This window comes from Doryrhamphus excisus, linkage group LG4 (genome assembly GCF_037039965.1).
Source record: "Doryrhamphus excisus strain RoL-2023G ecotype Guam linkage group LG4, RoL_Dexc_Guam_v1.1, whole genome shotgun sequence".
NCBI lineage: Eukaryota > Metazoa > Chordata > Actinopteri > Syngnathiformes > Syngnathidae > Doryrhamphus > Doryrhamphus excisus.
In genome coordinates this window covers 7,157,197-7,181,207 of record NC_136360.1, presented here as the reverse complement: position 1 = coordinate 7,181,207, position 24,011 = coordinate 7,157,197, and the positions used below count along the sequence as shown (strand labels likewise).

At 41.1% G+C, this 24,011-nt stretch overlaps 1 protein-coding gene across 2 annotated transcripts in view; it reads right to left on the bottom strand.

The window, feature by feature from the left end:
* Positions 1-18,939, bottom strand: part of trabd2b (TraB domain containing 2B) — a 52,774-nt gene extending 33,835 nt beyond the window's left edge. For both annotated transcript variants that reach the window (XM_058074208.2, XM_078789881.1), the window contains exons 1-2: positions 18,668-18,939; positions 15,645-16,214 (exon numbers count right to left, since the gene is read on the bottom strand). In XM_058074208.2, coding sequence (XP_057930191.2) covers positions 15,645-16,214; positions 18,668-18,784 — 687 coding nt within the window. In that variant the 5' untranslated portion in view covers positions 18,785-18,939. The remainder of the gene's footprint in view (positions 1-15,644; positions 16,215-18,667) is intronic.
* Between the last annotated feature and the right edge of the window lie 5,072 nt (positions 18,940-24,011).

The window sequence follows — 24,011 nt, the reverse complement described above, 5'->3', positions numbered from 1 at the left end:
AAAATGTGCAACTGTTGATGTTGATCTCAACCCACCAAACAGAAGTAAAGGCAGCCATTGCCCAAATATTATTGTACTTTTTTTAGTCCTTGAAAATGGCAGATTTTGGTGAAAACACTACACTTTAATCACATCTTGAAGTGACTTTGTCATAGTCCAAATAATTCTGGACATGAGTGTATTTCCAACACCCCAGCAGTCTTGAATGCAGCATCTGTCTGGGCCAACATGAATAGAACCATGTATAGTTCTCATCTATATAATTTCATATTTTTATAGCAGGACTGTGAGGTGTTTCTCTTACTTTCCACCCCGTTTGCTGAAAAGAGGTTGGCAGAATGTTAAAACACCTCTCAATAAAATTCCATGTGCACGACAGAACACCCACTCGGACATCGCTAATGAACATCAAGTAGAGTTATTACCTCTCTGGCAGTATCAACAAAAGCTACTTCATACAAAGAGAAAAAGGAGATCCTGTTACATTGTGTGCAGGTGTACCTAATGAAGTGGCCTCTAAGTGTCATTTCCACTGCACAAGAGCGTATTTAGCAGTTAAAGGGTTTATTTTGCACATAGCTTCCATCCATCCACAAACCACAGAGACGCTGTGGAATACGAGCTCAAATGTGATTTACTCAGCGGCCATTAAAATCAGCGTATTAATAGACACGTCTTTATTTGCACCAAGACAGCACATACTTCGCCCCCTCCCACCTGCTCGTCATTAATTTAGTGTTTGGCCCCCATCGTAACCCTGCACAATCCCACATGTGTGAGCGGCACAGCGCATACATTCATCACAAGGGCCACCGCCCCTTAACGCTGACATGTTTCCCTGCTAATCTGTTTGCACAACTCTGCCGCCACGACAGCCCAATCACACATCACCGGGATGAGACGCATAAAGTGGAGAAAAAATGAGAGATGAGCCACCCACTGAGTCTCATCATCATCATCATCATCCATTTTCTCACAGAAGATCCTCTTTCTTGTCTTGTTCCCTCATTCCTCGAAAGCTAGAGTAAGTCTGTAAGGATGTGCGGGCTACAGTGAGTGTGAATGGTTGTTTGTCTATATGTGCCCTTTGATTGGCTGGCGACCAGTCCAGGGTGTACCCCGCCTCTCGCCTGAAGACAACTGGGATAGGCTCCAGCATGTCCGCGACCCTCGTGAGGATAAGCAATATAGATAATGGATGGATGTTAAGTTAAACATTGCCTCAAAAGAATGACATTATTTTTAAGCAATTACTGATTTCATTAATTTTTTTTTTAAACTTTCTAATTAACCTGATGGACATTTCGTTTGATCATGTCTGAGCAGCAGGAGGGTACGAGTATCCCGCCTGTAGAGGGCGCCCATCTGCCACTAATAGGAAATGTATGCTGACTGTATACATGGGATTTCTGTTTAATCTTACTCCTTGCGGTCCCCCCAAAAGAATGCCACCCCGGGCAATTGCCTATGTGGCCCATAACTAGAACCGCCACTGTAAATCCTTGCCCAAGCACGATTGGAAGAGGTCATAAAATGATCGTAATGCGATCGCTCCTTTTAGGTTTTTTTATGATGAACACAATGAACTATTCATACCATGCTAGTCTTGGGTGTGATTCCACTTCCCTCACGTGGCCCCTGCTGGTCTGTTTGATTATTCCATGCTTATTGGTCTTTGTTACTTATTTCTATTATCAACTGTGTCAGTTATCATGAGGAATGCATGTGCATGGAATCATACCATGGCCCTGGCGGCCCATGGACTCACACCAGCCAAACGGGCCTAGTGTGAGTATACTCTAAATCAGGGGTCTCAAACACGCAGCCCGCGGGCCAAATGTGGCTCGCAGGACACTAGTTTGAGGCCCCCGCCTTGATATGAAAGTTTAATGTTAGTGCGGCCCGCGCAAGTTTGATATGGATGCTGTATGGTATCATGTACCCAGAAAAAATTATTACTTTTGGTTAATGTTCATGTTAAAGGTTAAATAACTGTTAATAGTTACGTATCTTCCCTATCCGTGTGGAAGTGGTAAGTTTTTGGCTATTTAAGTTTAAAGGAAATAACTTGAAGGCTACCGTTTAGGTCGCTAGCTCTCTAGTTTGCGAGTTAGCATGTGTCTCAAGACCCTGCAGTTGCGCAATATGTTGTAAATAAAAAGAGTATAAATGTGACTATAGTCGTGTTTTGTCATGTCTACAGGGCTCTAATAATGCTTTGTTAATTTTAATCTGAAAAAAATAATTTGTCTACCCACCAACTATATGTGGTTTCTTAAGTTTTTATTATTTGCCGTTTTATTATTATTATTATATTTATTTATTACTGATTGATTGATTTTCTTTATTCTTGATTTGTTTATTTATTTTTCATCTTATTTTGTGCAGAAAAAAAATAAAATTAAGATATTTGAGAACAGTGGAATGTTTTATCAGAGCTTTTATTGTAGAAAATCGGAACCAAAGCACTGAAAAAGTTTGAATATTTGAAATTTGTTTTTTTTTTGAAAACCTGATGCGGCCCAGCCTTGCCCAGACCCTAGCTCCAGTGGCCCCAGGTAAATTGAGTTTGAGACCCCTGCTCTAAATAGACTTGCTTGCTCACTCATGTCTACATTCATGTACGTAATTATGATGTGTCATTTAATTAATGCAATCGCTCATCTCACTAGTAATTCCTGAAAACCACCATTTTACACTTGGGAAATAATCCCAACAACATGATATAAGCGATAAGGAAATGTCAGTAATACAGTCTATAAGTAAGACAACAATAAAATGGGCCACACACCGATGTTGAGTGCGAGTGGGGGGACAGGAGAAGGATGGAGACTGTTGGCCACAAAATGTACTCGTGTGAGTACCCCCTAAAGTACATTTGATTTCTCATCTCATTTATAAACTCTGCCATGTGTGCGATATTACGCCTAAACTGTTCCAGTGCTGGCCGCTGAATGACGGGTGAAATTGACCGTGAAAGGAGTGAGACCTCACCACTTTATTATTGGATTTTGGCTTAACGGAACCTGTCAAGAGGAGAAAGTGGAGGGCTTCCTGTGTTATTATTTTCCTTTTTCACCCCACTTAGTCCAGTACCACCAATCAGGACTGTTTTATTTTACCTTAATTTGCTGCTATTCGCCTTTAACGATGACCCATCATAAACCGTGCCATATGTGAATTGTGAATAAAGTTTTCATTCTTTTTGTAGTTCTTAATAATTAATCCTTTAATTTAATGCTTTCATCATTTAACTTACTTTATTTATACAATTTTATAAAATTGTATAATTGTTAATATTGCATCCCCCCACTATCTCAGCACACTTCAGGTTTTAAAATGGATAAATAAATGACTATGACGCTGAAGTAACTGTACATATATGCTTACGTCTTGTTCCAAAATATGCTTCTCCCACCTGTTTATCCTATTAAATGTCATCTGCAGAGACTAATTGGTTGAGGTCGTTCAGTTGGTAGGGAGGGTGAGTTAAGGGGGCTTCTAGGGGGTTCATCGAGAGGCCAAAGACAACCACCACCACTCCCCCCTTCAGTCAATCAGGCTCAGTGAAAGTACTGGGAATTTCAAAGGTGAAGTGGAGTTCTGAACGTCTGAACCTCTCCACCCCTCCTTCTTTTCAAGGTGATTGCATGGGCAAAGCGTTATAAAACATGTTCGTTACCCCGGGTTTTAAAGACGGGTGATGTAACTTGAAGCCGTTGACGGACGGCTCCTGGTTTGGATCAGTTTGGAAACTGTTTCGTTTTTAAGAAGCACCGTCAGAGGCAGATTACATAAAAATATTTTCTTTTCTTTTGTATCATAACTGCTCCGAATAACTGCACGGTGCGCATTTAAAAAAAAGAAAAAAAATGAAGAAGTGTTTCTTTCATCATGCATTTACTCAGCACCAGAGCACAATGGACAGGTTCCAGTGGTGGCTACTGGTCATTTTTCCGCCCTATATCATCAATGTGTTTATTTATTTATATGTGCCATGATGTGCAGCTTACTAGCAGCTAGAGCTGATGCACAAGGCTACTGTGTGACCGGCTCTGAGTCTAAGGCAGGGGTCGGGAACCTTTTTGGCAAAGAGAGCTCATGAAGGCCAGATATTTTAAAATGTGTATCTGTGAGAGCCATATACATTTTTTTAAACATTGAATGCAATAAAATGTGTGCATTTTTATGTAAGACCAACCGTTTTAGATATAATGGGCTCTAATTACGTAGACCAGGCACACTACCCCACGCCAATGGGGTGTGGCCAGCACACTTTCGTGAGCAGCGCAGTGTCTAATAATAAATCAAATACTAACAATCAAATGCTAACTATGTTAGCAAAAATAAATTTTTATTGTGGTAAGAAATGCTTGAGAGCCAGATACAGTCATCAAAAGAGCCCTACCTGGCTCCCGAGCCATAGGTTCCCTACCTCTGGTCTAAGGGCTCTAATTTCGTGGTGCAGCGCGGCGCACCCGCATCGCACACAGTGGTAACTTCGTCCAGCGCACCACTGTGGGCAGTCAATTTGGTAATTTGGTAGACTGGGCTGTGCCAAGATGGGCTGACAGGTACACAGTGCAGACACGTCACCAAACCCTCACAGGCAGGTTTTTCAGAGTGTCAGACAGTCTAAACTGGCCACCAGCCAATCACAGGGAACATATACAGTAGACAAACAACCATTCACACTCACATTCATACCTATGGACAATTTGGAGTCACCAATTAACCTAGCATGTTTTTGGAATGTGGGAGGAAACCGGAGTAACCGGAGAAAACCCATGCCCGCATGGGGAGAACATGCAGACTCAAGTCTTCCCGATCGCCTGACTGTGTGGTCTACATACTATAACCACCCGTCCACCATGCAGACAGCAACCGCAAATTGATTCTCATCATTAATTTAAAACAGCTGTTCAAAAGGACTGGACTCGTTTACGAATGTGACATCTCTGGTATTGAACAATGCTGACTGAAAACGACATGCAGTTTGTTATTGGAGCTGGAACTAATAGACGCGGCACAAAACTCCTGCCTGCAACGCTCCTCATTTTGCTCCATTGTTTCTTTTGTTTTGCTGAATTGAAAAATTGTGCTTTTCCACAAAAATTTCCACGACACATTCGATTTCAGATCAACATTTGCACTAAAAGTCACTGCTGTAATTATTAGATTGGATTGAGCTCCAGAACTCTTGCCATCTTTCATCAACTGTCATTGTTCACTCATGACGAAGGAAGCTAACAAGAACATAGAAGCACAATCCAGGTTTAAGCCTCACAGATTAAATACATTTTAAAGTACAAAATGTATAGGTCCTCACCACTAATGAATGATAATGAAAGATGAGAGACACCAACATTTTGCACTAATGTCACGTAGTAGAATACTGTACATATGATTTTATACTTAACTATCACATATTATAAACTATTACCGACTGAACAAAAAATATATATTTATTTTAACAAAAATCTTGACATTTGTGGGGAGTAAATGCTGAATCATGATCTACTGTATTTAAACCAGATTATATTCCAGCAACATTGGTGTCATTCCCTCCAACAAGCCTAATAGTGTCACTCTCTATTAGCATGGTGGACATCCTGCTACTTTTATCTGTATCAAAAAGCAACAATTTTGTCACAATTTCCAAGCAGTCAGGGGTAGTTTGGACCCTATTATGATAACGTACCCCCAGAATACTTACCTTCCATACAAAATCCTACTAAATTTGTGCGAGAACAGGTTTGAATAACATGCCTACTCCTCTAAGTGACTAGTTGAAGAACAGTAATCAGAGACATGATGTAAGAAAAGTGCAGCCATGAGGGTGAAAATGATGTAGAAAGGCGAGCGGTGCATTGCTGAAGTGCTCCACTGGCTTGTGTATAATAGGGTACAAGGCCAAGGGGGCACAAAAGATACATGGGTCACATTAAAACTGGGTTCAGTGAGAGGGCTCTGCTAATTCCACCTAATCCTCAACAAGACTGCCTCACATGCACACACACACACTTGTTCTTTGCTGGCACCTATTTACAACTGCTGGCTCCCTGGGTGTGTGTGTGTGTGTGTGTGAGGTGTGTTACTATGTGTGGCTGATGTCACACACAGCCCAGGACGCTGAGTTCATCTCAGGACCAAAAAGTGTCCGACATGGAAAGTTGCATGCCTGGGCATACTGGCAAATGTTTTTTTCCATGTTGCCTAACACACCTGGTCCACGCGCAACACTTTCCTAAGTGGAGTGGAGTGTGCAGGCATCTCACTTCCACTGGACAAGGTGAGCCCTATGTTTAATGACACAGAATTAAAGGTTTTATTCTTCGCTTTGTGTCAACTTGGCTTTTCTACTGTAACTTCAGTACATGCTTATTTGTTTGGATTTTTTTTATAACTCTCTTAAGAAATGAAATTAGATTTAATCCATTGCAGAGATTGACATTTTGCCAGTATAAACCTTTGATTTATTGTACTAGTAAGGTTTTTAGGAATACAGTTATCCCTCATTTATGGTGGTTAATTGTTCCCAGACCCCATCTTGATAAGCGAATTTCCGTAAAGTCGGATTCATTAAATAAATCAATAAAATAATTTTGTAGTTAGACTAGGGGTGGGCAAACTACGGCCCGGGTGCCACATCCGGCCCGCCAAGTGTTTGAATACGGCCCGCCCAATCTTTCCAAAGTATTTCATTTAAACTCAAATACAACCTGGCATCATGGCCTGAGCCAACCTTTTGATGGTTTTATCAATTTTGTTTTTTGACATGGTCTGTTGTTTACAAAGTGCTCCTGAAAAAAGGGACACAAGCACATAATAATAATAATAATAATAATTATTATTATAATAATAATAATAATAATTATTATTATTATTATTATTATTATTATTATTATTATAATTATTATTATAATTATTATTATTATTAGATTATTATAATTATTATTAGAACTATTATGATTATTATAATTATTATATTAATGCTAATTATGATATTAATTATATATAATATTATTGTTATATTTGCATATTTTACATAATAATATAATAATTATTATTTTAATTTTATTGTAATTATTATAATATTTTATTATTTTTTAAATATTTAAATATAAATAATAAATAACAATAGCAGATTGCATGACAATTTTACAGATACAATGATACCAGGTGGACTGTTAAGTGTAAAATATATAGTCTGCCCCCCCCCGTAAATTTTGTCATATCAATGCAGCCCGCCAGTCAAAAAGTTTGCCCACCCCTGAGTTAGACCATAGACAACCTGTTCATGACTTTCTAAATATGTTTTTTAACATTATTAGAGACCTGTAGACATGAAATAACAACACTATTATTTTTTTTTACACCACATTACGCAGGCTACAGGATGACTGCAGGAACATAAGAGATAAGAGATGCTCACTAGTGTTCAAACCACGTAGGCCAGAAATCTTCAAACCATTATGGTGACATAACTAATTGTCGTGTAAATGCAAAAAGATGCAATCTTGCAATAGTTGTACAAAAAGAAAAACACATTTAATTGGAAGAAATAATATTTAAATAATATTACAGGTACAGGCGACCACCATAGCCATAATTGGTTAAACTGGAGGTAAACTCAAGTTATCAAAGGACAGTGTCCCAGAAGACGACATTCCAGAGAGGAGCCAATTGGTTCTCTGAGGAAATCAGTCAGTCACATTCCTGTCTGTGATCAATCAGCCTCTGGCCCAGACAACCTGAAATTAACCTCAGCCTTCCTGGAAACTACCTGACCGTTCTTCCATCCGAAAAACAAACTCTCAACTCCCACTTTCACCTTGGTGGGAAAAACACAAATACTATGCATCTGTGCGCAACTAACTCTGGGAAAATGTACTGCATAAATGAAGTAGTAGAAAACATACATATTAGACTTTTAGATATTAGGTTTATTAAATAATCTGTGCAGACCTCCTCTATGGAAGGAATCATTCATCTTTAATCATTAATCATTAAATAACTTGAAAAGTTCTGAATGGATTTGGATGAAATTTCCAGGAATTGTCAGAAATGGGATATGGACAAACTTATTAAAGGGACTTATCCGGATCCCGCATTTTCTGCATTTGTGAATACAACTCCACAAAAAAATGGAGGGCAATTTTCCAACAAGTTCTACTAAATATCAAAGATTGATCCAGAAAATATAGGATTACTAACTTGGTCTGAATCACAAGATGGCGCTCGGTGGAGATCTTCGCTCTCCAAGTGCTTCTCCAGTTCTCAATAAAATGACATGGAAGCAGGAGTTCCCAACGTAACACCCAGTCCTCCCCGCAATACACCCACCATGTTTGTGAATTATGTTATGGCACGTATACAACAGGTTATGTTTCAGTGTTTGTTACCAGCATAACGTCCATTAAAGCAGGATGTAGCATATTCCAGGGAAAAAGAATAACCTAGTTTGGGTGCGCTTCCTTGACTGTAAGGAAAATGCCAATACAGGTGGTGCTTGGTTTTGTGGTTATGATCACACTTCCATATAAGCTAAATTTTTGCCACTTCCTGGCAAAAATTTGCACCTATTTTCTCTCCAACCACCACCAAACACTCTTTCAACTTTTAATAGAATACTTTATTGTTTCCTGTAGTATAAAATCAAACCTCATGGGGATTTCTGCTGTGTTTTCTTATTTTATTTCATTTTTCCTGAAGCAAAAATGAAACTGAGGTAAAAGACACTGATTTATTCAAAGGTGTGCAGTGTACTGTGCTTTTGTTTTCTCAGCATATCCATCCAACAGTATCAGTCCTGGCCGGCATGTAATTGTCTAAGTGCTTCTGGATGGCAGCGGCCTATTTGGTCATTAAGGGGCTATTAAGTCATTAGTGCAACAGTACGCTGCCGTCTGCTTGCCGACAGGACCAGGTGATCGGGTTGATACATGTTGCCTCACAGTTTTTTTTCCCACATATTTGGCCAAGTAATTACAGTGTAGATGCAAAACCCCCTCAGATGTTCTCCTTAAATAGGGGATACTCGTCAGGTTGCACACTTTAAAGGTAATCTCCTGCTCCTCCTCTGTCATCCCCTTTTTCTTTGCAGCGTGTTGATGTGTGCTGATGAGCAGTAGGTGAGCAACAGGACAACGGCAGCCTCGGGACATGTTAGACAGAGTGATAGAGTGAGGAGGAGGAGGAGGGAAGCGACTTCTAAGAGGAGCGAGAAGGTCAACATGAAAGAGGGAACAATGTTGGTTCAGATTCATCCTCTGCAGCCAACGCATCCCTTAAAGGCCTGCGTCATTAGGTACACCTACACAATATGAGGCTCACATTTTCAGTTAGAATCTAATGAGTCCAAAAAACATCTCTGTTATGTTAATCAAAGACGCTTATATTAACATCTGTGGCTGCGGGCAACCTCCTGATTCATTCATTCATTCATTTTCTACCGCTTCTTCCTCACGTGCTGGAGCCTATCGCAGCTGTGGCTGCGGGCAACCTCCTGATTCATTCATTCATTCATTTTCTACCGCTTCTTGCTGGAGCCTATCCCAGCTGTGGCTGCGGGCAACCTCCTGATTCATTCATTCATTCATTTTCTACCGCTTCTTGCTGGAGCCTATCCCAGCTGTGGCTGCGGGCAACCTCCTGATTCATTCATTCATTCATTTTCTACCGCTTCTTGCTGGAGCCTATCCCAGCTGTGGCTGCGGGCAACCTCCTGATTCATTCATTCATTTTCTACCGCTTCTTCCTCACGTGCTGGAGCCTATCCCAGCTGCCTTCGGGCGAGAGGCGGGGTACACCCTGGACTGGTCGCCAGCCAATCACAGGGCACATATAGACAAACAACCATTCACACTCACATTCATACCTATGGACAATTTGGAGTCGCCAATTAACATTCCAATTTTTGGAATGTGGGAGGAAACCCGGAGTACCCGGAGAAAACCCACGCATGCACGGGGAGAACATTCAAACTCCACACAGGGTGGAATTGAACCCTGGTCTCCTAGCTGTGAGGTCTGCATGCTAACCACTAGAGCGCCGTGCCGCCCGCAACCTCCTAATGTAGTTTCATAAATATACTGTGGTCAGCATTAGCACCTTTATCTAGCTCTGTATGTGCTTTAAAATATCAGTTGAGCTACTCAGGTATTGGTATGAAACTCTTTTGTTTAGCGTTTTTTTTTTTTTATTGGTTCTGTTACTGCTCTATTAATAATGAAAATGATTATATCCAATAAGTTTCCACATTTTGTGAATAATAGCCTCTCTTCTGGCAATTTGCAGAGGTGGGACATCTGAATATGCACCATGTATCTAATTATCTGATAGCAAAATGCGATTTTGCTGCCATTTTACAGCCCAGTTATTCTTGCTGTGTAAAAGTCACAGGAAAAATAAATGCTGGATCTTCTGTTAGGTCTCAACTATTTTGCAGGATCTCTGGATAAAAGAGGCGCATTATTATTGTGGTTATAGTTTGCAGTGGTGTAAACTTGTAAACGTGCAGTGTTGCGTTTTACTGGACTTTACATGATACATTTGCAGTCTTGGCTGCATGCATTTCCAAGTTCCCTCCCACCAGAAAACAGCATGCAGGCGTGAGGCTGCACACTGAGCTCACGTGAGGCCTTGTGTTTCAAGGGGGAAGCAGGGAATGTGCACTGATGCAAACAGGCATGTGTAACAATCTGCTGAAGCTGTAAACATGAGTCTGCCTCACCCGTGAGGTGATGCCCTCCTGCTGTCACCTCACCATCACACACCATCTCCCCCAGTTGTTCTTTCACCGGCAACAATTAGCCACATCTTTCAAGTCTAAGTTGTAATAAAAGTAGTCAGAGGTTGGACTCCATCACATCGGGGGCCAGACTTGACCCCCGGCAGACTGCCAGTCTCCTTAGCGCTCTGCTGCCCTTCATACCACCTCTCATGTGACCCCTGACCCGCTGCCCAGGAGTCAGGCGCCACCGATATGATGTAATTTCTGTCGGCTTGCAACATGACCCAGGGAAAATAAACAAAAGTGTTTATTTGCTGAAAGGCACACAGACTGGAGCCACACATTAGATACATGCATTAGCTGTTTTGTAGCATATCTACACTATGTGGACACCAGCTCTTTAACAGTTGGACATTACCAGGATGTCCTCAAATGTGTCACTTCAGTTGCTTTACTGGTCTACAGTCCACTAAAATAAATATCATGCTACCCAATATCACAATATTTGATATTGATACTATTGCTGTCTAACCTCCAAGTGTGTATAGTTGTTCAATTAGCACAACTAACATACTATGGGGGCGGCCATCTCCCTCAAACTCAATTTCTTTATTTCCTCATTTCATTTAAATAATCATTTAATTGTTGTGGATGTATACAGACATACAAAGATATATACAAGAAACTCACACACAAGATGATACAATGCACGATATTGGGTTCACCAGAAGTAGTTTTTTATGAAAATAATATTAAAATTTACTTTACGATTTTTTTACAAAAATTAACATAACTTTTAAGAAAAACAATTCAATTAAAACACTTGTAGCTGCTACTACTAATTATTTATGTAGACGCGTAGTTATGTAAAGACACATAGAATAGATTGCAGATTGCAGGTTAGCTTAATGTTTACACCTTTCTTCGTGACACCCCTAATTTAAACAGATTATTACATTATTGCAGTATCAGGATATTATCAGTATGGTTTCCTTTGTAAGCAGATCCTGCTGTCCTGGTATTTTTTTTTTATGCAGGCTTTATCCTGTCTCATTACCTCCTACAGGATAATATTGTGGGGATGACTTCTTCCTCATTAAATATCAGTGCTGTTTTTACAGAACAGGAACCCATAAAAAGGGTGGCTAAATCCAGCCTTTGAAAGGAAGCACAATGACTTAAAAGTAGGAGCGTAAAGAGAATTTAGTCATTAAATTGCCCGACAGTATAAATGCAGCCAACATGATAAGGACGTTTATGGAGAGTCTTCCAAACAAATCTTAGCTTTCTGTGTCTGTTAAGCAACTGGCTTCAGAACTGACTGCAGAACCAGACTGTCAAGCTACATCAGCGCAACAAGACCAGAATCATGTGCTGTGACCAGCCATTGTTTCCCCACATTCTATGAAGTGGCTCCTGCAAAGATATCCACACCCCTGGCCTGTGGAGTGGTCCCAGGCAGACTGGAGCTGTCATTATAGAACACAATGAGAGACGTGATGCACCAGCGGTCACTACAAACAAGCCGCCAAAACACCTGCACCGTTTTCTCCGATCCAATAGCTCGGAAAATGACTTCCTCTGGGCTCCCTTGTCAAGATCTATGCAGTGCGGCATTGGGTGATCCAAGACCAGGTGCTTACATGATGAATCACTACTCCTCTTGTTTCTACAGGATATTGTAAGCCGCTACTTTTATTGAGAACAAATAGCATGTTGGCCAGCAGTGTTTGGACACTTTCCCAACACAAATTTTTCCTTTTTAACATTACTCATGTTTCAGAGTGACCACACCACACCGCCTTCACTCCCCAGTCGCTATCCATCTCACTTGATTTTCTTCTCATTTTCACCCACGTGTTCTCCGTGTGCTTCAACGTCTATCCTCCATGCAAACCGCTGACCTCACCACTCTTACAGTTGACCGTAGAGGGATGCAATCAACCGTAGCGTTCAGATTAAATCGCAAATTGTTATAATTGACAATAATGGTTTCCATGTCAGCTGGGCCCACCGTCGTTCTCGTACATTTTTAGACGGAAGGTTGGGATTTCATGTGATGCTTGTCTGAATTTAAATAAACAACACAACTGAACACAAAGTTCTGTATTTCAATGAAACCTTTCATTAAGGGAGAAAAAATCAAAACTTACAATACCCTGTGTGAGAAACTGATTGCCCCCTAAATAAAATAACTGGTTGGGCCACTCTTAGCAGCAACAATTGCAACCAAACATTTGAGATACCTTGCAATGGATCGCTACTGTGGAGGAATCTCTTCTTTGCAGAATTGTTGTCATTGAGCCACATTGGAGAGTTTTCCAGCATGAACCGTCTTTTTAAGGTCATGCCACAGCATCTCAGTTTGATTCAGGTCAGGACTTGGACTAGGCCACTCCAAAGCCTTCATATTGTTTTTGTTCAGCCATTCGAAGGTGAACTTGCTGGTATGCTTTAGATCATTGTCCTGCGGTAGAACCTAAGGTTGAGGTCACTAACAGAGGGCCAGACATTATCTTTCAGGATTTTTTCAATGACGGGAGAATTTGTGGTTCCATTTATCACAGAAAGTATTCCAAGTCCTGAAGAAATGTCCCCAGACCATCACAAATTTTACTCTTGGTATTTTATTTTTCTGAAATGCGGCATTATTTAAATGTCTCTCCAACATGTCCAGGGTCTTCCTAAGGGCAACCTACAGGAAGCATCTTGGGCAGATACCTGAGTCAAGATACCTTGTACCCGTGATCTTGTCCTTTTGGTAACTACCCAAAGCTCATGGCCAGAGGTGATGGTAGGAATGTAGATTGACCGGTAAATTGAGTGCTTTGCCTTTGAACTCAGCTCCTGCCAAGAGTGTAGAGTTGGTCCTCAGTTCAGGACGACAACCACTGAATCCGAGATTCAGCTGTCCGGCAGATCCTCCTCTCCAGAACCCCTGAATAGACCTTTTTTCATGTTTTATTTAACCTTTCTTTAACCAGATAAATCTCTTATTTTATTTTGTTTGGGCTAATATATGAAACATTACAGTGCATTTCTTACATCAATCAAAATATAACTTTCCATTATATACATTTTTATTCAACTATCTGATCACAAGCCCAAAAGGAGTAGGCCGAAGCAAAAGCTTATAAATGCAAGATATAATCATGTTCATGCCACTGTCTTGTTTTCCCCTGTTATTATCATTGTAATATTATTATTGTAATTATTGTAATTTATCATTGTAATATTATTGTTGTTATTATTATCATTATTGTTATAATCTTTATCATTATTACCATCATTATAATCATCATTAATATGATCATTTTCATCATCTCATTGAGATCAGGATCTCATTTACAAGGTTGGCCTGGCCAAGAGGTCAACAGCAACACAAATCCAAAAGTACAAAATTCAAGAAAGTTTAAGACAATAAATTACAACTACATAAATTATTAAAAACACAAGCATTGCTCATAGTTTTCCCGCTGCCGAGTGTTTAAAATAGAATGAAAAGCTTTGACTCAGACCACTTGTGACATTTTCAGTTCAGTCTGTATAGCGTTCCAAGCGGTGGGGGCAGCATAACAAAAAGCTCTTTTCTCAAATTCAGTCCTAACTCTAGGCACATTTACATGGTATCTAGTACAATACCGTAAGGCATAGGTACATCTTCATTTGTGAAGGAGAAAGCATAGGTAGGATGGAACTAATCCAATAAGAGACTTATAAATCAACATCATCCAATGTGTATACCACTGGGAGTTCAAGGAAGGCTACTCTGCTTTGGCATAGAGCTCATAGTGGTGAGTGAGGTGACCTTGGCCCAATTCTTTTGTCCATACAGTGTAAATTAGGGCTTCTAGAAATTAAGGGTAATGTACATCCTCAGATTGTAGAAGTTTCAGCATTATTTTTCCATACTGACAAGCACTGCCAAACTTATTTGGGGAACTGCAAATCTTCCTGGCATGTAAGGGGCACACAGTTCAGCTTTGACAGCGTACTTAGTAGGAGGTGCTGATGAAAGCGGAGATGCTGGGAGCCTACTGCCTCTCAAATTAGACCCCAGGACCCCTTTGACCTATCACGTGGAGGCTAAGGCATTTACATATTCTGTTGTATCGAGCTCTCACTGGACCTTGTGTGTGTGTGTGTGTGTGTGTGTGTGTGTGTGTCAGCATGGCGTGCACATGTCAGGCTGGGAGTCCTGCATGACTGAGATATTTTTCCTCTTCCATTGGGATCAAAGAGTGAGGAAGAACATAAATTAGAGCGGAGCTTCTTCCTCATGCTGTCAAGGCTCATTGCTGATTTTTATGGGACCTCCCATGAAACAAATAGTTTAGGATTAGGTGACTCGTTATTTAAATTGATGCTCCGTCCCATAATTTGTTCATTAATTAAAGATGGATGTTTTGCTCATGGTGGTATTGGATTGTTCCAGCCCTCTTAGTAGATCTAAAAGCCAGACACATTAATGAAAGACAAGTGTGCTCTGCTCTTCTCAACTTCTCCAATTTGTTCTGTGCCTTCGTTGACAATTCTGCAATTTAGCTATGTGCTCCCTTTGTCTACACAAGTGCAAGCACACTTGGGAGTGTGACTAATCACAGCAGAGTGGGCATGCCTGGAGGCAGGCCATGGGTGGAATACATTAAACAGACTGTTTTGGAAATCCAAGGACATACAGCTTGAATAGGTGCAGATTCTGGAAGATCTATCTGAGTGGTTTATTGTGTGTAGCTGCTCTACAGGAGTCCCCAATTCAATGCAGAGGGCAGAAAATGAGCATAATAGGCCCCCTTTAACATTAAGAAAAAATCCAAAGGTCAGTGTCTCACCAACCATGAGCATCACCGGCCTATTCCCCTTACAGGCTTGGCGTGTCATTACACTTATGTACGATAAAGCATCTTACCTGAGAAAAGTTGAGGCCATTGAGGGGGTGACACTGCTCCTCCACTCGCTCCACTGCCCCTGTAGTTTTTCCCATCCTCTCAGCCTCCTGAGCCAAAAACAAGTCAAGCACCGGTGTCCCCCTGGACCGCACATCCCATTCTGTGAGCGAGTTGACCATCAGCATCACCCACACGGGCCTCTTCCTCTCCCAGTTTCCGGCGATGGCGTTAAATAGGTAGTCTGCATAAAGGCCACGCCCTCGCTGGTCCGCCGTCATCCAGTAAGGCATCATGTGCTTGACATAGTCCAGGTGGCGTTTTAGGCGGCGGTACAGGTCTCGAGGTAGTAGAGTTTGCAGGTTCTCCCCGTGGGGAAGCAGCTGGCAGCTGGTCAGCTTGGAGACTGTGAGCGGATCTGTCAGGTCCAGCTCAAAGAAAACGTTGTGGCTACTGCGGAAAGCCTGCTTGGAGCTGTTGGGGATGAAGTCCCACACCCGGGTGTAAGGCACGTGGATGGTGCCAAAAAGGTACGATGGCGGATGTGGAGGCGCACGCTTTACCCGCCACAGGAAAGAGTTCATATCGCTTTGCTGTGAGAGAGAGGCAGAAATTATGAATAGGACGAGAAAGAAGAAATAAAAGAAGCACCATCTGCATTTGCTGACCCAGGTTTCCTTTACTACACCTACTATGTTGTAGGTTTATGTGTGTGGACAGACAGATGGTTACACTGTGTGTATGTGAAACTGATCAGGTGTGTATGCGAAACAACAGTGACGTTCACTGGTGTAAGTGAATGGACAAGCATTGATGCTGATGCGAAGGGATCGACAGTTGTTCACAGTGTGTGTATGCGAAAAGATTGTACCTTTGACTGATAAACTGGTAATAGTTTTGTGCAAGCCAATGTGAGGTTTTACAGAACGTGTCAATGAAAAAAATGACATTTTAAGAATAGAACTTGTAATGCATAATTTCAACTTTATGATTAGTTTTAGCAGCACGGCGATCGAGTGGTTAGCGCGCAGACCGCACAGCTAGGAGCCCAGAGTTTGATTCCACACTTGGCTATCTCTGTGTGGAGTTTGCATGTTCTCCCTGTGCATGCGTGGGTTTTCTCCGGGTACTCCGGTTTCCTCCCACATTCCAAAAACATGCTAGGTTAATTGGCGACTCCAAATTGTCCATTGGTATGAATGTGAGTGTGAATGGTTGTTTGTCTATATGTGCCCTGTGATTGGCTGGCGACCAGTCCAGGGTGTACCCCGCCTCTCGCCCGAAGACAGCTGGGATAGGCTCCAGCACCCGCCGCGACCCTCGTGAGGAAAAAGCGGTAGAAAATGAATGAATGAATGAATGATTAGTTTTACAAACAGAATACAAAAAGGGTCATGTCACCAGCTTCCCATGTATAGTTTTAAGATCCAAAGTAGATATGATGCTACCACGGCTCAGTTTGCAGAGGGGACCGCTTGGCTGTAAACAGAACCCTGTTTATTGTCCAGGTTCATACTTCACTTGCCAAAGCCTCTTTTGGCCTGGGAAGTATTTGAAGGCCGCAGTGCAAATATACTATGCTGAGCTCATAAAGTCCAAAAGCTGAAAGAAGCCTGTTCCTTATTGGAACCCTGCTGAGAGAATTTGGTTTGGGACATTTCTGACACCACAGGGGGTCTCTGTTGCTGACAGCCATACTTGCTGCATTGTTTGTGATGCCTACTTCTTACATTACACCATGTGTTTGCTGCAGCAAGCCATGGTGCGAATTATATCAGCGTAAAACCGGATTGGAATTAGAACATGTTTCTTGTTAAACGCTCTGCAAAAGTGCATGTGCTGCGATTTTGCAATTGGCATTGTCACCACTTTGGTCTTTTATAAACAATCATCTGGCTTAGGAGACACGGCGTAATCAGGCATTTGAGGGATCAAGTCCATTGCCGGGATTTAAAGTTATTCCTTGAAACCGTTGACTTCAAAAATCTTAACTGAGATTTCCTTCAGCTCCAATTATAGCACGCTGCCAATGCTGCGTTTGTCGACTGCCAAAAACTAAGTCAAATTGTCTTGCAGGATTTGCTTTTTATCATCCAAATTAAGTGCAATGAACATATTGCAATATCTGGCACAATTTCCTCCCAGACAAAATAAATCCAGAAGGCTTTATTTAATCCAGAGCGTCGTCCTGCCCTGTGCCACATACGCAGAAATACAACGTTAATTCGATCTTCTCTTTTAAGACAAATTGAATGGAATGTCATATTTTTGCATGCCATTAGTCATGGTGTCATGCAGTGAGATCGTGCACACTCAAGTGAAGCCTTTCAAAAAGTGATCTTATACCATGGACTTCTCTGCAGAGCCTTGACGCTCTGAGCTGTTTTTTTATGGCCGTAATTATTCTTAACACAAACCAGAGTGCAGTGTGCCGCATTGCAAATCATATGAAGTTATTAAAGGAGCACCATCCTTCAGTCATCTGCTTCAACACATTCACTTTTGTTGTATATAATACAATATCTCAGTTAGAAGACTGGTAGAGAAATATCACGATTCATAAACTCACTTTTTCATCATTTGTGAAAGTCATCTACTTTTAGTTTAGAAGCCTTTAAAGCATGTTGTTGTTTTTTATTAGTAGTAGCACTAGACTTGATACATTGTTGTCATTTTCTCCACTCAACAGGTTATGTTATCGTATTTCATGTTAGCAAGATTTGATGCAAACATTTATGAGATAATTCAAGTACAATTTTAATATTTTTTTCAAAAATCTGTCAGGGTATTCTTGTTGCTGCTGATGTTGTTTTTATTAGAAAAAGAGGTTATTGTTATAATTATCATTATCATATCATTATTATTTTCCTTGTTGTTTACCAAAGTGAGAAAGACATAATAAAGACCACTATCGTGGTTATTCTAAATGTTATTATTATATTATTATGATGACATTCTTTTGATGAATAAGCATCCCCAAGTTGGCTTAACAAAAGTTGTATTGTTATAGTTTTGCATGCGTAAAGTGTTCCAAAGCACGACTCACCGTCCTTGGCGCGTCACACTGCCTCGGTCTGCCGGCTCGTTCAGCAGCACCCCAGGGTGCCACAGGGTGCAGGAGGGCGCTCAGGAGGACCCAACCGAGCCCCTGCACACGCACCATAGTGGACCTGCAGCTTGTATCCCCTCTTCTGCGCACTCTCGCTCTCTCTCTCCCCCACCAACGGCCTGTGTGTGTTTGTTGTCACTGGCGGCCAGCCGGCTAGAACTTTTTTAAAAACGTCACGGCCTCACGTCGCCACCATCGCGACTTCTCGCCATCATCCCCCCACAACTTGGTCTAATATGCGGACTGTCCTGTCGCTGCTGTGAACCGCTTTGGAAAAGTTTCCGCAGCGCGCTCCACAAGTTTGGAGCGTCTCTGCTTTGGAGGGAGGTGGGACGAGGAGAGTGGACCCCCTCCTCCTCCTCCTCCTCCTCCTCCTCCTCCTCCTCATACTCCACTTCCACAAGCTCCGCTCATAAGGCTCCAAGAGGGAGGGCAGGACGCAGGATGACAGCCTGTAAACTTCCCAAACACTGTAAAAATGATAAAGATGACAAAGATAATAATGCTTAATTTTTTATTGTGTATTATTATAGAAGCAGCTAGTATTGTACTGATTAATATTTCACATTCACATTTCACTCCAAGATTACAGGTAATCAAAGTAGTTCATCATAATTATATTCAATATGGAAATAAAGATAATTACACATTATTCCGGGCTGCACGGTGGTCGAGTGGTTAGCACGCAGACCTCACAGCTAGGAAACCCAAGTTCAATTCCACCCTCGGCCATCTCTGTGTGGAGTTTGCATGTTCTCCTTGTGCATGTGTGGGTTTTCTCCGGGTACTCCGGTTTCCTCCCACATTCCAAAAACATGCTAGGTTAATTGGTGACTCCAAATTGTCCATAGGTATGAATGTGAGTGTGAATGGTTGTTTGTCTATATGTGCCCTGTGATTGGCTGGCGTCCAGTCCAGGGTGTACCCCACCTCTCCCCAAAGACAGCTGGGATAGGCTCCAGCACCCCCCGCAACCCTCGTGAGGAAAAGCGGTAGAAAATGAATGAATGAATGAATGGAAATAAAGATAATTACACATTATGCCGCAATAGTTGTGTACATAGCCTGAGTACCGTTAAAATAACTACATATAACCTTCATTAGGACGAGCAGTTCATGTATCAAGCAATTCATGTATTAAATCCGGTTAACATTTGCATTTATTTGCAAACATGATCAATATACAAGAATGGTGATTGACAATACAACTAAAGTTAAGGCAACATATTCAAAGGGTTTCATCAAAAAGCATATTTTCCATTTTGTCATGAAATAATAGCTAACTAACTAACTAACTAGTCACTACAAGTGAAAGCATAACTAGAGTTATCAACATCTTACCGATTTGTTTATCCGTAATTCGTAGTAGTATTAATAATAACAATGACAGTTGCATCTCCCTGTGTAGCTTGAAACGCCACCGGGGACCAAGAGCAATCAAGAGGCGACCTTAATGTCAGCTGACTGATTTCACATGACCGATACCGATGGCTCGCTATCCATGTATTGGGCACCCTTGGTTTAAAGGGACTTAGAGTTTAGAGGTCATCCAACTGCCTTTTCCAAAGTACTAAAAGCTTTATATCCCACCTCTTTTTGCTCTGAGTATACGTAAGCCACGTCCCACGTAACACACACACACAAGTTATATTTGTTGTCAGCGAACGATACCAATCAAGCAAAGTTTAGCTCACGATAGCTATCATTGAATGTATAGCCAATCATATTGACTCCAATCTGTCCGTGCATTTGTGCATGTATATGCATCCGTGCATACGAGACAGCCATGAACGCCAGTTATTTTATTTGTGCTAAACATAAGTTTAATTTGCAAATTTCCCCACTGAGGGACAAATAAATGCATATCTTATCTTTAAGACAATTTTTATGCAGTTTAATTTGTATTGTTAGAAATATAGACATTTTTGTACAATGTGTTCTTTAAACTATTGGTAATAGATGTTAGCCAGTGTCCACATATTTTGGTTTCAATAAATGTAATTTGGAGCGTGTTGTATATAAAATCCCTTTAACATATTGCCATATTTTATGTATTGTCTTTTTTCTGTGATTTGATGATAACAGCTGAGTGAGTTTTTCTGTAATGCTGTAATGGTAATTTCCACACTTTGGGATAATAAAAGAATTAATCTCATCATGGGTGTGAATGTCATATTAAGTCTGGGGCCTTAATGATGTATTTGAACTGTTCTTTTTCCAGAGTGGACTCATTACACAACATACATCTTCAATGATTTTTTAAAATTCTTATTATTATTCATTTTTATTTCATTGTTATTATTATTCATACCGGCTCAAATACATCCATACAGTTCATACAGTCACCTAAATTTTATAGGTGGGGCTGACAGATGCCAGATTGTTTTTGACTTGACAAGGCTAAGCTCTAATAACGTCTCATTTTTGATCATGACTGCAATTGATAGTTTCTTTTTGGCAGCATATAAAGAAGTTATTTAACAGCATTCATTGGATCAAGTAATAACCAGAACAATAGAACAATCCAAGGAATTCAATGATGGTCTAAGAATAAAGAATTGTTCAAAGTGTTGTATAATCATTCCATCCTGGAAAACATAAGACATTATATGATATATATAAATTGCTACTACAACTCTACAATAACTCTTTGTTATTTATTTGATCATATTTAATTCATGTGTGGGCGGTACGGTGGTCGCTTGGTTAGCGCGCAGACCTCACAGCTAGGAGACCAGGGTTCAATTCCACCCTTGGCCGTCTCTGTGTGGAGTCTCTGTGTGTGAATGGTTGTTTGTCTATATGTGCCCTGTGATTGGCTGGCGACCAGTCCAGGGTGTAACCCGCCTCTCACCCAAAGACAGCTGGGATAGGCTCCAGCACTCCCAGCGACCCTTGTGAGGAAAAAGCGGTAGAAAATGAATGAATGAATTTAATTCATGTTTATGTTATGTTATTGTGAAAATACTTTGAATCAAAACTGAAAATGAGTCGGAAAGCTGTGCTATTCTTTGTAAAGGCATAGGATCTTATTGGAGTGTGCATTTGCTCCTAACCAAACGGCCAACATACTTTTCTATGAGATTTTGCAGTGGGGATGTAGATGTAGATGCCAGGAGGTCTGGCAGTTTTTTTTTATGACTATTGGTTTTTCAATCTATTCCCAAAATGTAAATGAAGCATAAATCAAAGGTTGTCATGTGCTTCCTTCTTGGCATGATTACATTCATCTCTGTCCGCTGGTGTTTGACTAGGCTGCAGCATGAGAGTCCAACTGTGGCCGCTAGTGTAGAGTCCTTATATGCATGATGAATGGTCACAAATAAACAGGCCTGAGTAAAGACAACAGTCAGAAGTGTTTTATTTACTTTCCAGTCCAGTCCTGATGTGGAGCAGATGCTTTTGAAATAAACATACACAGTGAGAGTGAAAGTGGGCCCTCTGCTCTGTGTTGACCCCAGCCATTGTCTAAGTTGAGGACCCAGTGACAGAGTCAAGTAGTGGGGACATTTATCACATCGAGGTCCCAGGCCCTCCTCTCACTGTGGGCTGAAAGCTGACGAATGTAGAACAAACGGTTCTTTGTCCTGGGCCACGTCTTTTCCTCTGTCCGTTCACAGCGAGACTCATTATATTTCTTTGATGGTCTTGTCTTTTAACACAGTCGCACCCTGTAAGTGACTGACCCATGACTCCCAAGCCAAGACTGCATGGGCACCATTCATCAAGACAAGTCTCTTTTCCTCTTTTGGGTTCTCATTGTCTTGTTATCCTTTGTCCCATTCTGTGTTTCTCTTGTTCTGCGGCAGGTGTGATATTTCAGTTAGCGGTTGCGGCAGCTCAAATGTGGGCACCTGTGGAGTCGAGTACCCGCTCTAACCGCACTTCTCTCCTTTGAAGGAACTTTTGTGCATTCTTGGCCGCTTCAAAGCTGCTGGCTCCAGGAGAGTCCTGGATGAAGTCCAGTCCTTACAGCATTAGTGCGCACAGCCAGGGATCAAAGTACACTTTTAATGTTGTCAAGAGGTGGTCACTTAAGAGCGCACACATCTGGGAAAGATGATAAGATTAGAACGTGAAGCTTGGCTTGGCTGGGTATGTCAGGGTTGAAACCTATAAGTCGAACAATTGAAGGTCAAGATTGGTTCCTGGGGATAGTGGACCACTCGTGTACGGATTCAAATGGGGAATCTCGGGCTTGCTCATTTGAGAGATTACGGTTTTGGCACTTTCTGTGGATCGAATGAATGCCAACTAAAATGTTTAGGTTGCGAATGACTGTTGAAGTGATCACAGTTTCAAGATCAGTCTAAGGGACTGGACACTGGACAGAAATATTGTGCAGGCCAAATACATGGACCAAAATATGGATGTTCGGGTTAATTAACTCATTCACTCCCAAAGACGTCTATTGACGTCAGAAAATTTCAGGGTTGGTGCTTCTTCTTTCTTAGTTGTTCTCTGCCTACGGCTCACCAGCCTTGCCTTTGAACTTGACCACCATGACGGTGATGTTGTCAGGGCAACCACGGTAGAAAGACTGGATTTGTTTGTCGACGCCTTTTGCTTTTTTCACGGGAGCAACAAATCAAAGTGTTGTGTATCTTGTGTGTGACTTGTAGGCAATATATTTCTGTCCCAGTAGGGGGCAACAATTCTAATTTTCCTCAGATCAGCATATGAAGAAAACAGAAGTTGCTGAAATGCATGCTGACAGAGGGAAATGGCGATGAATGCAGCAGAGACAAAACTACAAGCAGCTTACACTGGCTTAGAGTTCATCTGGCTTGGGGATATATTGCGTTTGCGAAGGTTGCATCTTTAAATGGATGATTATCTAGTGTTATGATTTGTGTTATGTTCCCGAATCTGTGAAAAAAATGCAGTTATTTTTTCATCAAAATTTATTTTCCTATGTTTTCTTTCCTATGTTTGTTTCATAGAAGTAAGCAACTGTTCAGATGTTTGAGGTGTCAAAAAAAACAAACAAAAAACAAAAAATATGGTCGTCAGTCAGTTTCTGCAAAAACAAAAAAAAGGCAAAATTTATCTGGTTTATGTTCAAAATCTATGTTCTACTGCTGATTTATAAAGACACCAAAAGGCTAGAAACAAACTCTTTTGTTTGATGAAAGAGCCTCAAGTTTCTTTACACACTTTCAATGTTTATGTAGTACTTAAACTCAATACTCTGTGGGTCTTGAAAGTTTGGCAAAAATGGCCAAAAACTCAGTTTGGCAATATGGAGATCTCTTCTCTGAAAATGGCAGTGAACAAGTTA